Source organism: Mustela nivalis, assembly GCF_964662115.1.
Source record: "Mustela nivalis genome assembly, chromosome: 1".
Lineage (NCBI taxonomy): Eukaryota > Metazoa > Chordata > Mammalia > Carnivora > Mustelidae > Mustela > Mustela nivalis.
The window spans coordinates 33,812,849-33,829,882 of NC_139020.1; the positions used below are offsets into that span (position 1 = coordinate 33,812,849).

The following is a 17,034-nucleotide window of genomic DNA, read 5'->3' on the forward strand; positions in this document are numbered from 1 at the left end:
GTAGGTGCTCAGCAAATATCTGTGAAACAAATAAATGAATGAGTAAATGAATATACAGAATATCGAAAATATTCTCCCTATCATTTCTTTTGCTCACACTCCCAAAGCCCTGATTCCTTACCATTTAAGCTTTCTGAAGTGAGCTATGTCCTGCATTTGCAGGCAAGATAGAGAAAAGGGAAGGAAGCTATCTTTATAGCTATTGTCTGCTCTCTCAGTGGATAAAGGGAAAAGAGACCATTTTTAAAGGTAACTTACAAAATATTTCATAAAGGAAAACTATAATCATTTCCCGAATTGCATATTGGATCAAAATATCATGTAAAAATGTTCAGAATTATTTTAGAACCAGAATGAGCTGAGGATAACCAAGCAGAGCAAAGATTTGCCAATCACTCTTTCAAGTCCCTCATTTTTCAAAAGAGTAACTGAGAGCTACTGTCACCAAGATCTGCATTAGTCTTTCTTATTCTCTATGATGTAATAAATAATTGAATGCAGACAGATACATTCACCAGCAACAAAAAGGATATTTTCCTGGCAGTGTTGTTCCAACTCGGTAATCAGTGTAGCTCTTGCTTGGATGAAAGTTGAAAATAAAAAGAAGACCTGCTCTCTCAAAAGCAATGATCTTATTGGCTTCATGCTTTTCACTCACATAGGCCTGCAAGAATTAACACATATATTCCATTATTATGTTGTGGGTGCTGATAGAAGCAAATTATTTATTAAAAAGTTGGTTTTGTCTTTATTAATAGACTTCTTAGTCATTAAGCCAACAAATGAAAATGTATTGTATTTTTTTAATGTCTTGCAATTTTGCTATGCATCAAACTCTGCACTAACAAAAGTCACAAAAACGGCTTAAAGAGTATAAAAATCTCAGTAGTTATTGACAACTTCAAATAAAGCACAGAGGATCAGCACTGTGGCTTAGGTTTTAAGTCCTTATGTCACCTATAAAGTGTGTGTGTGTGTGTGTGTGTGTGTGTGTGTGTGTGTGTGTGTATACTGGATATTTACAAGTGAATTTTTTTTAAGACTTTTAGTCCCCAGATTAATGAGGTAAGGTATATAAAATTACATTTTAAAATAAAATGTAACATTGTTATTGTACTGGGATTTCTGAAGTTGTATTTACCTTAAAAACTTTACATTATTGCACACCTTTGTCAGATTCAATGGCAACCTAATGTTCTTTACAATTTATCTTTTTTTCTAATAAAAGAGAAAGTCTGAAAAGAAATTATATTTACCAAGTCTCCCATTTTATACACCATGTTTTATAGTAGGCAGTGAGAAGCCTTCGCTTTTTCAACACCACCCTCTGGCAGCTCCCATTTTGAAAGGACTGATTTCCCTGCGTATCAGCAGCACTACTCTTAGGAACTTAGCCATGTGAACAGGCTCTAGAGTAAACAGCATGCCTTTTCGTATTCAACATTGTTCCTGCTGAAAAGGAGCATCATTTTGCTCTCTCTTCTGGAAACTGCATTACTAATAAACGTGATTAGGGCATTCATGTCATGTAGCCAATCTTGGTGAATATATAAGTACCTTTGTTCAATCTTTACAAAAAAAAAAAAAAAAAGTCATAGACACCAAAGTCAAAAAACATCAACAGTAATTTCAAATAGTACCAGTAAAAAGTAAATGGATTATAAGTAACACATACTATATGCTAATTTTTGCAAGGGGAAAAAGCCTGTATAAAATTTGCACCTGTTAATTACATTTTCTAAAACTTATTGAAAACTGAGACTTTAATTCCAGAGGAGAGTCAGACTCATGAAAAATACAAAACAGCATGCAGGTATAATGGCATCTATTGAGATGACAAGTTAGAGACCAGTAAAGGAAGGGAGAAAAAAAAGGAATAAAGAGATCTACATGTTGTCAAAGTAGTCTCTTTATGACAGCAAAATTATTTATATAAAGAAAACAGTCAAAACAATTAAGATGTTTCCACAGCAATTTCCAAAATGGACTCCATGCGGAGCTTTTGTCATTTATTTTAACCAATTGAAATAAAAATTACTGAATTTAACCAACAACAAACTAAACAGGAAAGTAAGCAGGGCATTGTGTTTAAGATTTTCATTATCTATTGGAGAGACTTCAGTGACATGTTTTGACAACCCGAAGTATGTTCCAGGGCACTACACACTGAATAATAAAGTGGTTTTTAAAAGATCCGCATATGGATTTAAATCGATTGCCATTCCAAGCATGTACAACATTGGAGACTAAAACATAACATTTAGAATAAAGAGCTTACCTGTGGAGCTGAAAGCCAACCACATCTTTCTTCCAATTTATTCATATCCCTGTCAAAGTTATTTAGGAACTTATAGCGAAGGAGGTCATCGTCAGTTAAATGAAACTGCCTTCTGGCATAATGATAACTCTCATTATTTCCTTTCCTTGGGAAGTCCAACCATTCAGGATGCCCAAATTCATTACCTGTTTAAAAAAAAAAAAAACACAAAAAACAAATATAAACCTCACCCAGTAATATTAGCATTTCTTGCTAAGGTGACTCAATAATTATATGTCTTAAAGTCCTTAAAATCAGTTTAGGTTATAATTTACCACAGCTGTGTCCTGTGAATGATTTACAGCCATGGTTCAAAAACAGCACAGTGTAGCACAGAGAGGGCTGACCACATCTGGACTCAGGATTTCAGCCATACAGCCCTTGATATATGCCTCTTTTTCCACAAACTGAGAACACTTACCTCTACCATACTTATGTCATCTCTGAAACAATCTCTAATATCTATGATTAATTTCCAAAATCTCTCTTTCCATCATTTCTGTAATCTGTACAATGCTTTACAATTACCCAAGGCTTTGAATGTACATTGTGTTTTGATCCTCTGTGGGCCTCTTCATTATATCCATCTTGCAGAGGAGAAATCCAAAGCTGTGGACAGTTTTGCCCAAGCTCACACAGATAATAAGTGCAAAAGTAACCATTAAAATTGAGTTCTTTTGATTAAAATCCAAAGATTTTAATGAGGTTCCTTCTACCTCATCCACACATTAGGCAGGTATGTTTTAAACTTCAGGTGCCATAGAAACCCAAGTCATCACTCTTATTCATTTTCCTTATTTCTTTCTCAGATCTTCATGTTTCTATTAGAATCGTCATCTTTAATTTCAAACGTGTCTGCATGCATGTGCACATATATGGGTTCAGCTAGGACATCTGATTTGGAACCATATTGTTTATCATTGTAATGATGAGAACCAGAAACTCCATATACTGGAATATTGTTTATCATTGTACTGATGTTTATCAATTAAATATTGTTTAGCATTGTAATGATGAGAACCAGAAACTCCATACACTGGAAAAACAAAATAAAATAGTAACACATAAATATTTTTCATTCTCAAAATTAAATTTAGATATTGGTTGTCTACTAGATTGGCTCCTATTGTTTTCCCCAAGGTGGATTTCTACTTTACAGTTTCTTGTTTTCCTCTTAAAAATTAAATACAGCTTTCATTTGCCACTTTGATGTTATAATTTTCTAAGTCATGAACTTCTCCTTAGTGTCAGAAAGTATTATAGCCAAAACAGGAATGTCCTACATTCAAAAAACTAATATAGTAATATTTTAATAAATAAAAACTAGTACACTAGCATGTAATTCAAAATGATTTATTGTAGCACTGCTTTAAACAGTAAACTTTGCTAAGAAACATTGGAATTTGCATTTAACTTTTTGGGACCACAGCCATCAAAGTAAAAATAGCATCCAAACAAATACGTCTGCAGCAGCTCCCTAAGAATCAAGCATCTACAAACATTTTGCTAAATTCTGGTATTTGTCCACAGAATATCCTTACAATTTTACCTGTGATGTGACAGAAGAGGGAACCAGATTTCTGACTCTCTGGGCCTCCAGTTACTTTAGGATGCTTCAAGGGACACTGGCAATTTCCCACTGCCATACTTCGGAGCTCTGCTTAAATCTGGAGCCTGTCATGTTGTAGCCAAGGCACAGCCCACTCTAACATCCATTCAACTGGCAAACCCAGGCACCTTTGGAATTGCAGGGGAGAACGGAGAAAGGGACTGCCTACCTGAGGAAAACCATATGTCTAAGCACCAGTGAAATTTCAACTAGTGGAGAACTTTAGAAAGACTAGAAATGACTTAAGTTGGCTAAAGTATAGTAGCCTACAGCTAAATCCAGGCTTTCTATAAGCATGATACTGTTGTTCTGGGATGGCTGTCAACTCTGGGTTGACTACGGTATTACCAAGCAACCCCTTCAGCTTTCTGGGGGAGATTGTTCGATCACTGTCATCCTGATTACCATAGCAGAGGCGACAGCATATGCTTCATGTCTGTTTATTACAGGCTGGGCACATGCACTGCACATGAATTAACATCTTCAACAACACTAGAGAAGGCACTATTATTATCCCAAGTTTATAAGAAAGGAAGCTGAGTCACAGACATTTATTAAGTACTGGGATCTTTGAATGCAGAGTCTGGTTTTAGTATGCTGATGGTTAGGACTCCATCATATTGTCAGAAATAAATACCATGGAAATACACTGCCAAGAATGACCAACCTCTCCTACATGGACAGAGACTCCAAGCTGATGGAATGACATGTACAGGTGGATTGGAGTGAGGACGTGAGATGTAGTTAGGACTTTGGTTTAGCCATAAAACACAGTTAGTGGTGAGGGGAAGAGGAGGGACAGACAAGATGAGGTTAGATTAGAATAGGCCTCATAAAATGAGGAGCGTAATTACATTGCAGGCAGTAGGGAGCTAAAGGTTATTTTCTAAGTAGGGGGATGAGAAGTTCAAATGCATTTATTATTAAACTACCTCTACAGTGTGAAAAAAAGACACAGAGTATTGGGGATAGCTACACAGTAGAACAGCTATCACAGAATCCAAAGTATATAAGGTAAGATGCAGTGAGAATGAGGAAAAGAATGATTCAAATGGCATTTCTTCTATACTGCTGGTGGGAATATAAATTGATACAGCCACTGTGAAGAACACTATGGAGGTTCCTCAAAAAATTAAAAGCAGAATTACTATATGATCCAATAATTCCACTACTGGTATTTATTCAAAGAAAAGAAAAACACTAATTCCAAAAGATATGTGCACCCCAATGTTTACTGCAGCATTATTTGTAATAGCCAAGATAAGGAAGCAACCTAAGTGTCTACTGATGGATGAACATACTGATGTGGTGTATGTATGTATGTGTATACGCATGTGTGTCTGTATATATATATTACACAGCCATTAAAAAGGACGAGGTTGTACCATTTGCAAAAACATGGATGGACCTAGGGGGTATTATGCTAAATGAAACAAGGCCAAATGAAAGACACATACGATAGGATTTCATTCATATGTGGAATGTAAAAAAAGATAAGCAACAAAAAGCAGAATCAGAAATACAGAGAACAAGCTGATGGTTGCTGTGGCAGGATGAGCAAGATAGGTGAAGGGAATGGGAGATACAGGCTTCCAGTTATAAAACGAATAAATCACAGGAATAAAAGGCACAGCATAAGGAACAAAGTCAATGATACTGTAATAGTGTTGCACAGTACCAGACGGTAGCCAAGCTTGTGGTGAGTGGGGCATAATGTATACGTTTGTCAATCACCATGTTGAACACCTGAAACTAACGTAACACAGCATGTCAACTATACTCAAACAAAATGAAGCAAACAAACAAACAAACAACAAATGACATTTCTGAGGAGGATAATAACGGATAATAACAGAATTTGATGCTGCCTGATGAATGTAGGTTGTAAAAAACGGAAACTCTGAGTGCAGTTTTGAAGTTTCAAGCTCAGGTGACTGAGTAGTGCCACACGAACCACACTAGTGAACAATGGTGACAGAGGAAGTGTGTGGGAGGGAGATAATGAGTTTTCTGGCATACTAAATTTAAGACCTGAAGAATACACAGGCACTCATGGATATACAGTAACACTGATAAACATAAGGGACTGAAATTTAGGAGAGAACTGGGGGTGAGGACCAAGAGTAATTTGTTAAGGCCTCAGTAAGAGACAGTAGTTACATCCACAAAAGAACAAAGGCTTATGGACAGCATCCTGAGGAACTGCAGGCAGAAGATTAATTAGAAAAGACCATGGAACAATGGTTAGCAAAGTAAGAGGGACATCAAGAAAAAATGTATCAAAGACTAAGAAGAGTTTCAAAAAGGATGGTCAGTGACAAATGCTACAAACACACACACACACAAACACACAAACCAAAAACTCAGACCTTGCTATCTTACCACCAATTTGGTATAGGAATGAAATGCTTTAGAGGAGTGCTTTGCAATTTATGGAATGCTCCAGAGAAAACATATAGATTCCAAGGGAGCTTGTTAAAAATGTTCATCACCTTTGGGGGAAGTCCCAGGCAGTAATCTACATTTTTTTCAACCTCCCTATACTGAATGAAAGCAGGATGACCAAAGGCCACTCTCTGAAGGAGAACAGAGTAGAGATTTGAACGTTCTTTCTATGTCTAATATGTCTAAGGAAAAGACAGTATGTAACATGATGCCCATGGACACAGTGAGACTCGGGTTTTATCTGAGTGAGCCAGTTATGAGTGAATTTAGGCAATTTAATTTCTCCAGTGCTCAGTTTGCTTGTCTGTAAAATAGGATAGTATGTTTCATAAAAGTTCTTTTAAGATTCAAACATGCTGGGCGCCTGGGTGGCTCAGTTGGTTGAGCGACTGCCTTCGGCTCAGGTCATGATCCCGGACTTCCAGGATTGAGTCCTGCATCGGGCTCCCAGCTCCTTGGGGAGTCTGCTTCTCCCTCTGACCTTCTCCTCTCTCATGCTCTCTCTCACTCATTCTCTCTCAAATTAATAAATAAAATCTTAAAAAAAATTCAAACATGCTAAGTGAGGCACTGGGCACAGGGTCTGTCAGCTATTGGCTTTCAATGTACAGAAGCTTTTATGTTACACATGTCCACTTATTACAGATGTTGTTCAGGAAAGAATTACATAAAGGGCGACAGATGAGAGCTATAATAAAGCTAAAATCAGAGTGGGGACCTGACCAGCCCTACTCTTTAGTAGGCATACAAGCAAGCAGGACGAATTCAATAGGCAACTAGTCAGTTGGCTCCTTTTGATTCAGTTTTCATGGTCCAACCTTATTCCTTTAAGTATGAAGTTGTAAAAGGATGCATTTATTCATATATTTAATAATACAAACCAATTTCCCTAAGCCCAGTGTGAATGACCTTTGAGTTATCTTCTATTTTAGATTTTTAAAAGGCAGAATTGGATGTGAAAATAATTTTGCCACAAGGATGGGGCAAATCAAATTGCCATGTTAGGAATCCCCTCTCCAGTCTCTTTCTTCCTTATTCCTACATGTTCACCTTGCAAAACCTCTGAACAAGTTCTCATGATTATTCATGGTGTATATATATTAATAGTATATATACTTACATATATTATATGTAGCATATATATTATATGGTATATTTATTATCACATATACTATATATGCTTAGAGTGTATATATAGTATACAGCTGATTATATTCTACCTAAAACGAACATTTTAGGAACCTTCTAAAACCAGAGTTCTTCTTTGGCTGAAACACTAATGACAGTTGAGGTTCTCCATCTCCTGATTTCTCCCCACCCTTTTTGAAAATGTGACCTCAGGTTACAGCCTCTGTTTTGCTTGCTATCCTTTCTAACTGTCTCAGGTAGACTAAGAAGGTGAAAATACAAATTCTTCACTATATGGTTTAATTTCTCTCTTATATTCCTCCTTGGAAGTATAGTTTTTATCAGTATCAGAGTAGAATGGTGAGTTTAACCAAAACTACTAAGGATGGTATGCACCCATCTCATAATCTGATTAAAAGCTAAGATCCTGCTCTCCAGAAACACACAGACACACACAATGGATATAGCCTTAAAGATTCTTGAATTCCATTTGAAAACAGATACAATGTGAAATCATATTAGCATTTATTTCTAACATTCTAGCATGAAAATTCATATCCTTATAATCTATAGCATAAATAAGGATTTAGGAGTAGCACCATTACAATGAGGCTAAGATATGCAAATTATTTAGAAGAGTACAAGACACATAGTAAGTGACAAATATTAGTTACTATTATTTTAGTATATTTTCTTTTATTTTATTATGTAAGTAACACACTCACGTTAGTTTTTTTAAACACACACACACACAAACACACACACACACACACAGAATCTAAAATCTTAAAAAATAACCACTTGCTATGGTATGACTGTTAATATTCCCCCAAAATTTCTATGTTGTAATCCTATCCTCAGACTTCCCAAATCCAGAAAGCATAAGAAATAAATTTCTCTTGTTTATTATAAGCTCCCGGATCCATGGTATTTTGTTATTGTGGCCAAAGTGGACTAAGACATCACTGTTTTTCTTTTGGTAAATATTTTATTTATTTTCATTTATATCTATATCTATGACTATATGCCTATATCTCTAGATACATATATATCCATCTACCCATCTATCTATCCTGCCTACCTATAACTTGTTTTGAAAGAAAACAGAGTTATATGCCATTTTGAATTTTAATGTAAGCATTTTCCACGTCAATAAGTATATATATCTCTCCATGATGGTACTTCCTTATGTGCATACAACGCAGTTATATTTAACCATTTTCCTCATGTTAGTCATTTTTGCTTCTTCTACTATTTTAGTGCAATAAAACATGAGCAATCTTACAAATCCACCTCTGGATTTTTTTTTGTCTAATATTTCCCTAAGAAGAGAATATGCAGTTGCTGAGAAGGTAAGCAGATATGATTCTCAGAGAAAGCATTTTCCAAGTTTTGAACATTACTAATCATTTGAAGACATAGGCACAAGTTAACAAATTCTCACTGGAAGTAATGCTCAACACTCACACAAAATTATATTCCTTAATGCATATGTTTAATATGCTACTTTAAGAGCATTTTTCATCATTTAAAGGTTTCATTTTATTGCATTCTAAGACTAGTCCATTTTAAACATTTATCTTTTTGATAGCATATCTAAAAATTAGCAACAATTAATAAAAATAATTATTACATGAGAGCAAATCAAATACTTGGAAAAATAAAAGACAAAGATGAAAGCAGGACAAATGTTTGGTGTCATAATACAATTTAGGATTTTTTAATGTATTTTAACTTTCACCTCATTTATCGTTGATAAGTATAAAGTCACTACTTTAAAAAACATTCCAATAAGCACATTTATATATTATGGAATATGCAATTGAATTTCTAAGTTATAAAAAAGAGCTATTTAAAAAAAATTCAAGATATGATGAAGACCCTATTCTATTAGAGAATCATTTATTAATCTCTATTAGAGACTAATTTAGATGTTCTGAAAATCTTTTCCTGGAGAGGCTTTGTTTAAACTGAAAGAAACAGAAGTTGCATACAACAAAGAAATAGATAGAAAAATTACATTAGTGATCGCAGAGAAAACATTGTACAGGGTGGCTTTTGAATGTTATCTCTGTTGTAAATGAGCTGACAAGGGGCAAATTAAGTTTAATGTAGACAAACGCAACATTAAATTTCATATTTGGTTCAAAACTGTAAACACAAGCATAAAATAAATGGAAGCAAATCACAGAAAGATTTTCAAAGTGACCTTGGAATAATAGTGAACCATTCTCAGACTGAACAGAGAAAACTGGAAAATGCCTGTTAGTATCTTACATCAGCTCACAGCTCACAAACCTAATGAAGAAAAATACTATCATTAAAACAAGTTAAGAATGTTCTTCTCAGCTATGGTCCACAAATTACTTAGGAATGTGGCAGCACTTGAGACAGTACAGTGAAATATGGCCACCCAAATAAGCTTATAACTAAAGGCTGTTCTATAAAGATGGATATGAAATCTAAATTTATTCAGGTGATGGCCAAAAAGGTAATTGATTTGTTTTAGTACAGATAACTTGCCAGAATAAGAAACACATAATACAAATGAGTATTTTAATTTAACAAAATAAATATATGTATATGTATTTCTAAATTATAGGTATATGTGAGTATACATCCACGCATAATATATGTATGTCTTCCTCAAAGAATGCAACAGGCATTTCTAACTTGGAGCTCATGCATTGCTGGTGATTTCCTGATATTTCATGCAAAACATTGTATGCACGTTCACCTGTGTGTTTTTCTGAGGCATGAGGGAGTTTTGCTTCACATTCTCTGGGAGCCTGAGTCTTAAAAAGGGTAAGAATCACTCACTGTATTAGAATGTTAGTAACTAAAGGAATGGGTCACAGGTAAGAGTTTCTAAGCTACATAAAAAAGGGAAAAAAAATGTGAAAACCTAAATGGAGGGAAGCATTTTTCAAACCGTGGGCTAGTTTATTCAACAGATATGTACCCCTGGGGATAAAAATATATGTTTATAAAAAATAAAAAGTTTAAAAAAAAAAAAAAAAGAAGCTTAGAAAAGTCACATTTAAACTAACTCTAGCACAGGGAGGCAAAGACTATGACATCTGGGAACAATATTTCCAAGTTAAAAATATGCATTACAAGTAACCTGGCACTAACCATCAAAGGATGATATTTCTGCTTGTTAAAATATGATTATGATCACTGATGTAATACATAGAATGTTACTTATTTCAAAATGATGGGAAGACAGTAATTTTTTTGAGCTGTCACCTGGGATATTTTGTAAGAAAATTCATAGTTCATGCCATGATTCACTGCATTCACTGTAATAACAGAACTGGGTGCTTCCAGAAATAAGACAGAAAGCTCTGGCTAATAAGTAATTTTTTAAAAATTTTTATAATTTAAAAAAATTTTATAAACATATAATGTATTATTATAATAAGTAACTTTAAAACCAAAACAGGGAAGCAAGTAACTAACATTGCTATAGTTAATTAACGATTCCAGAAAATTCTACCGAGTTCCTTCTCTCCTTTCCATTTCCTCTGTAAACAGCACCATTCATGTCTGGTTAATTGGGTAAAACCTCTCGGCACAAAATTCCTATTGGGATTGCTTTTCCTGTAATTAATTTTTTGCTGTTTGATGTAAAGGTCCAAACTATAAATTGACAAGAAGCCAGCTGGTCCAGTGATGGAATTCGAGACAATACAACTAATGAAAAAAGCCCCAGCTCTATTAGCTGAACATTCTGATTAGCAGGTTTGTGTGTTTTGTTTCTCTAAACTGTAATGCATACTAATTTTACCTAGGAATTAATTAAAGCCTATCACAACCTCCATGCTGTGAATGTTATGTAACTCTTTGTTGATACTGAGTTTATGCATATATGAGAATAAGGTATAGTCCTCTTAAGAATGTAAAACACTTTAATTCTCCTCTTCAACTGTACTAAAAAGTAACTCTTAAGAGGAAGAATCTATTTTCAGTTTTCTTCTAGCTCTTTAGTGGATATTCAACTCTCCAAAGGGTGGGGCACAACATAAAATATTTTTCCAAATCAGGGACTGTGATATTCCCTTTTAGAAAAATAAACCTGCTATCTCCTGGCCCATTTTTGATAGTGATCAATGTGGTTCTGGGCAGTGATCACACCTAATATTTTTTTTCCTCCATAGTATGCTCTACTGTACTATATCTAGAACAGATATCCCTTAATATTTGTTAAAGTTGTATTATTACAATTATTAAATTGTAATAATTATTAAATTATTAAAGATATTTTTTTAAATATTTTATTTATTTATTTGACAGAGAGAGATCACAAGCAGGCAGAGAGGCAGGCAGAGAGAGAGGAAGGGAAGCAGGCCCCCTGCTGAGCAGAGAGCCCCATGCGGGACTTGATCCCAGGACCCCGAGATCATGACCTGAGCCGAAGGCAGTGGCTTAACCCACTGAGCCACCCAGGCGCCCCAAATTATTAAAGATCTAATCATCTCTTTCCAGGCACAGAAACAAAATAAAAGAATCAGATCCAGAAGATGACATAAAGGTGGCACACAAACCAACCCTGGGACTTTTGGCAACTCATTGTTGATATCAAGTTTATCTATATATACACTTGAAATACACACATGTGGTGTATATGGTACAGTCCTAAAGAGAACATTAAAAACAAACAAATGTCAATGCCTGTTCCTCTTAATATCCTCAAGACTTCCGAAATCAAACGGTTTGGTCTGGAGGTCTCTGGGTTTTCCTGTGGAGCCCCTCTTATGAGCATTCCTCCTTTAAAAGGTACAAGTCAGTGATTATATCCTGAGTCCCAGGACTTGCTATATTGGTCATATGCTCAACTATAACACAAGATTATAATTTCAAAAGTATTAAAGTATATCCTGTGTATCAGATAACATGCTTAATGTAGGTCAGCATGATCCCTGTCCTCATAGATCTCATAATCTAATTAAGAGATTTAGAGGAGACAGAATTAAACAAGTATAAAAATACATATTTTCTTTGGAAAGGGTATGGATGAGAGGGCTCAAAAAAAGATTCAAAGGATAAGAGTAAAAACAACAAAGGGTAGTAGGAGAGGAAAAGAGAGAATACTGGCAAATCTCCCCGCATTCCTGCCTTCCTCCCACAAAAGAATACGGGGGGGTGCCTGGGTGGCTCAGTCAGTTCAATGTGCGTCTTTGACTCAGGTCATGATCTTAGGGCCCTAGGATCCAGCCCCCTATCAGGCTCTGTGCTCAGTGGGGAGCCTGCTGCTTCCCCTTCCTCTGCTCCTTCTCCCAGCTCATGCTCTCCCCTCAACCCCCCCAGATGAATAAATAAAATCTTAAAAAACAAACAACCAAAAAGAAGAAAATGTGAAGTGCAGAGATGGTGGCCGAGGTAGAGAGGGCAGGCCTGGAACTCCATCACTGTACAGGGTTGGGGACAGAGGGTGTTGGTCTTAGAAACTCAATCTTGGAATTCTATAAATTACCTGTGGTGTTAAGAAACGAAAAGTAACTTGCATACTAAGCATGTGCGTGGCTTTTAGAAACATCCAGGGTAACTGATGCCAAGGGACTGGATGAAATTGCCTGGGAAGAGCATGCAGAAAAGAGAGTATAATGGGTAAAGCCCGAGGAACACTCACGTGGCGAGGTGGGGCAGAGGAGGCCTGGAAAAAAGCCTGAGGAGGAAGGGCCCGAGAGAGAGATGAGGAAAACCCTGGGGGGCGGGAGACCGGAGACAGACCCCAGGGAAAGACGGGTTCCGAGAAGAAACAATGGTCAACAGTAATAGCAGCTAGTAGTTGAACTTAAACCTGAAGTCCTATAATAACTACACTGAGTAATAAGAACATTCGCGAATGGAAAGGGAGCAACAACAGTCACGTCTGGGGTAAAACCAAAGAACTGAAAACTGTTGTGAGGACGGAGTGCTTTACTTTTTCTCTTTGTTTATTTTAGGATATTCTGACAGGTAGTATTTAACTAAATACCTGGGAGTGAATGGTCTGTCTTAACTATATAAGGCTTTGTATTCATAAATTTTGAACTCTGAGGCGTTTTATGGTATATAATATGTACCGTATCTTAAGACATTAAGGAAAAAAAAAACTAATATACTATTAGGTTTCCTTAAAATTTTTACAGCAAATCTACAAACTAATATTTTGAATAAAATACATGATAAATTCCAGTCCTTCATCGCCAGATAAAGAGGATGGTGGCTTGAGTCAAATACTGTACACCTGCTCTCCTATCCCACCTGGTATTACCGTCCATGTCCCTGATCCCTGAGAGCTGAAAGGGGCCAGCAATGGCACTGAAGGTTAGAGCCACTGCAGCAAGGCTGGCTGAGCCCCTCCATCTGTTCTGCTCTCCCCAGTCTTCCCCTGGATAAATTATGCATAAAAAGTCTTGAAGCAAAGGCCAAATGAGCTCTGGGCACTTTGGAAAGAAAACATTTCCAACTTGAACGACGTTTGGACCATGGCCAAACCCATCAATCCCTTCACTTATCTACATGATTAGAATTGCTTTAAGTGGTGAGTTCCTGTCATCAAGAACAGGGTAGTAGACGAAGTAAATATGTAGGTCAAGTGTTTTGATAAGAAGGTTGTCAAAATAAAACAACTGTAAAACATTCTTAACCATCAATGTCCATAAGTACAAAGTAAGAATAACTTTATATTGCATATGTGTGGTAGAATAAATGAGAACACACTTATAAACCAGTTTTACTTGAAATGCTATAGAATTAGCATTATTATATTGAAGGGTAATGATATATAATGATCTATCTCATAATGTTTTATTTAAATCAAGACTATGGGAGAACATTTTAAATAAATGAGATCATAAAACTATATTAAAATAATAGAAGCAACAGTAATTTCTTTTTTTTTTTTGAAGAGTTTATTTATTTGTCAGAGAGAGAGAGAGAGCGCACAAGCAGGCAGAGGCAGAGAGAGAAGCAGGCTCCCTGCTGAGCAAGGAGCCCAACTCAGGACTCGATCCCAGGACTCCGGGGTCATGACCTGAGCGGAAGGCAGCGGCTTAACTGACTAAGCCACCCAGGCGTCCCAAGCAACAGTAATTTCTTGAGAGCCCTCTATGTACATGGACTCAGAGCTAGAATTTTATGTTATTTCAAATGATAATCACAATAACCTTTCAATTTGGGAGGGGACATTATTCCTGTTTTCAGACAACAGATCGGGAAGCTAATGTGACTTTCCAAGGTGATGCAGGTGTAAGACATCAAAGTCAGTATTCAAACTTAAGGTTTGTCTGTATTCTTTCTACGGTATCCAGAACTCAGCATTTGATTTGAGCAACATTAGCTGGAAACCTGTTACAAATGTACCGACATTAGGGAAGATAATAAAAAAGCTATAAAAAGGTGTGTAAAGATATATTTCCAATTTCACTACCGAGTATACAAATAAAGTATATTTATCACGGGCCTGTGCTCCCTTTGTGCCTTGCATGTTCTGCTATTTTGATGTTATTATCCCATGTTACAGCTGTTTGGTCTCCATGAGGCCTTTTTAAAATCCTGCTGGAAAGCTTTGGTGCTTGTGTTTCCACTTATACTCAGGTGTAATCCCCCCCCCCCCTTTATTAAAGCAATCCTTACATAGTGTGATTTTTGTGCTTGCTGTTTTTGCCTCTTTATTAGATTAAGGATAGACACACTATGTTTTTATCTCCTATCCTTATTACCTAATTTATGCACAGGCATAGAGCACACATTTGAGGACCAATGAAACATGTGTTGAAAGAAGAAAATGAAGGAAATCATGTCTCCTTCCTATAGGAGGCCATATACTACTTAGGGAAAGTTCTAGCTTACTTTCCCCAGTAAAGTGTGTAACAAATGCTTCCTTACTAACCGCAAAATGAGGGCCATAGAAAACACAGAGGAGGGGCGCCAGGGTGGCTCAGTCAATTAAGCGTCTGCCTTTGGCTCAGGTCATGATCGCAGGGTCCAGAGATTGAGCCCAGTGTCAGTCTCCCTCTCTCTCTCTCTCTCTCTCTCTCCCCTCTCAAATAAATAAACACAAATTTAAAAAACAAAACAAAACAAAACACTACAGACAGAAGTGCTAAGGGGTGGAAAGGGGTACATACAGAGAAGCCCATCCCTCGTGGGGGGAAGGAGGGGTGTAAATCAGAAGAGAGAAGACACATCACTTAGGTTCTCTCTCCCTGAGGCTCCCTACAGTGTTTTCCTACTCTGAAAGCCACAGCAATGAGGCTGAATTTCAAATGGCTCATGTTGCTAATTATACTTTGACCTACATGGGATTTTTGTGGCACTGTTCTGGTTTAAAACAAATAATAAAGTATAATCAAACCAAGTGAAAATGAACAAAACACACAGAACTAAATGAAGAAAACCTGTCATTTTGGGACAAAAATAATTTCTTATAAACAATATATTATTTCCTTAAGAAAATTCACAGCAACCGTCGTGGACTCTGCCATTTGGTCTGAAACCATCTTGATACTGCATGAAGCAGAAGATGTTCCCGACATTAGGGAAGATAATAAAAAAGCTATAAAAAGGTGTGTGAAGATGTATTTCCAATTTCAAAATGTTCTTTAAGGGGGAGAAGAAAGGGGAGAAGAAGAAGGAAGAGATGGTGAAGGTAAAAATGAGATTATTTAATATAATCCTAACTGAATTCATATTTATCTCAAGCAAATTACAAATGCCTTAGAAAGTGATTTGTTAATGCACACTGTTGTAAAAAGAGTGAAAGTTTTGCAAGTGAACAGGGCTGAAAGACCCAACACCTTTTTAGGCAGTAGAAAACAAGTTAAGAAAACAGGAATTGTGAAAAGTAATATACTGGATGACTACAAAATTGATTATACACATGTGATTTTGTGGCTCTTCTAACTTTTGGTTTAGGCCCCCAAATTTAGTAATTGAGTCAAATTGTGCCATTTTCCCCTAAAATTTGTCTATAACTAGGATATGCAACCACTAAGTCAGGGTTAGTTCCTTTTGGCTACATCAAACATACATAGTAATAGAGATGAGCAAATCTCCCTAATGAATTATTGAGAGCTAAGCAGAGACACTGAAAGGGGAAGCATATAACCACAGGAAATAAGACTGGAAAGAAACTGTTCACTTAAGTCCTCTGTATGGAATAAGTGACATCAGTTTAATTCAATCCTGATATCATTCCAGGCTAGATGAGCCTAAGAACCTCAGGCTCTTTCAAGGCACAGTCTGCTACAGCCTTCCAAGGTTTCAATCTCCCACAGCCTTTCTTCTGTAGTCAGCAATTCCAACCCCCTTGTAGAGAGACTTAACTACCTGCTTATAACTTAATCAAAGGACCAGTATCAGTTTGCCTTTGGAAGATGTTTCCATTGCTCCAAGTTCCTGCCAACAGCTAGTTAGCCTCCTCTGCTTCCCTGCTGTCAGCTCTTGCTTCCTCTCAGGCCACCGGTGCCAAATAAATGAGAAAAAAGTTCCCAAGCAGCATGACGGCTTGCAGGAAACACTGTGAACTTCTTCCCTCAATAAGAAG

General features: G+C 36.5%; 1 protein-coding gene across 1 annotated transcript in view; it reads right to left on the minus strand.

Annotated features, from left to right (window-relative positions):
- Window positions 1-17,034, minus strand: part of GBE1 (1,4-alpha-glucan branching enzyme 1) — a 271,911-nt gene that overhangs the window by 29,986 nt on the left and 224,891 nt on the right. Inside the window, exons 13-14 of the mRNA XM_082691935.1 lie at window positions 2,279-2,463; window positions 534-664 (exon numbers count right to left, since the gene is read on the minus strand). Coding sequence (XP_082548061.1) covers window positions 534-664; window positions 2,279-2,463 — 316 coding nt within the window. The remainder of the gene's footprint in view (window positions 1-533; window positions 665-2,278; window positions 2,464-17,034) is intronic.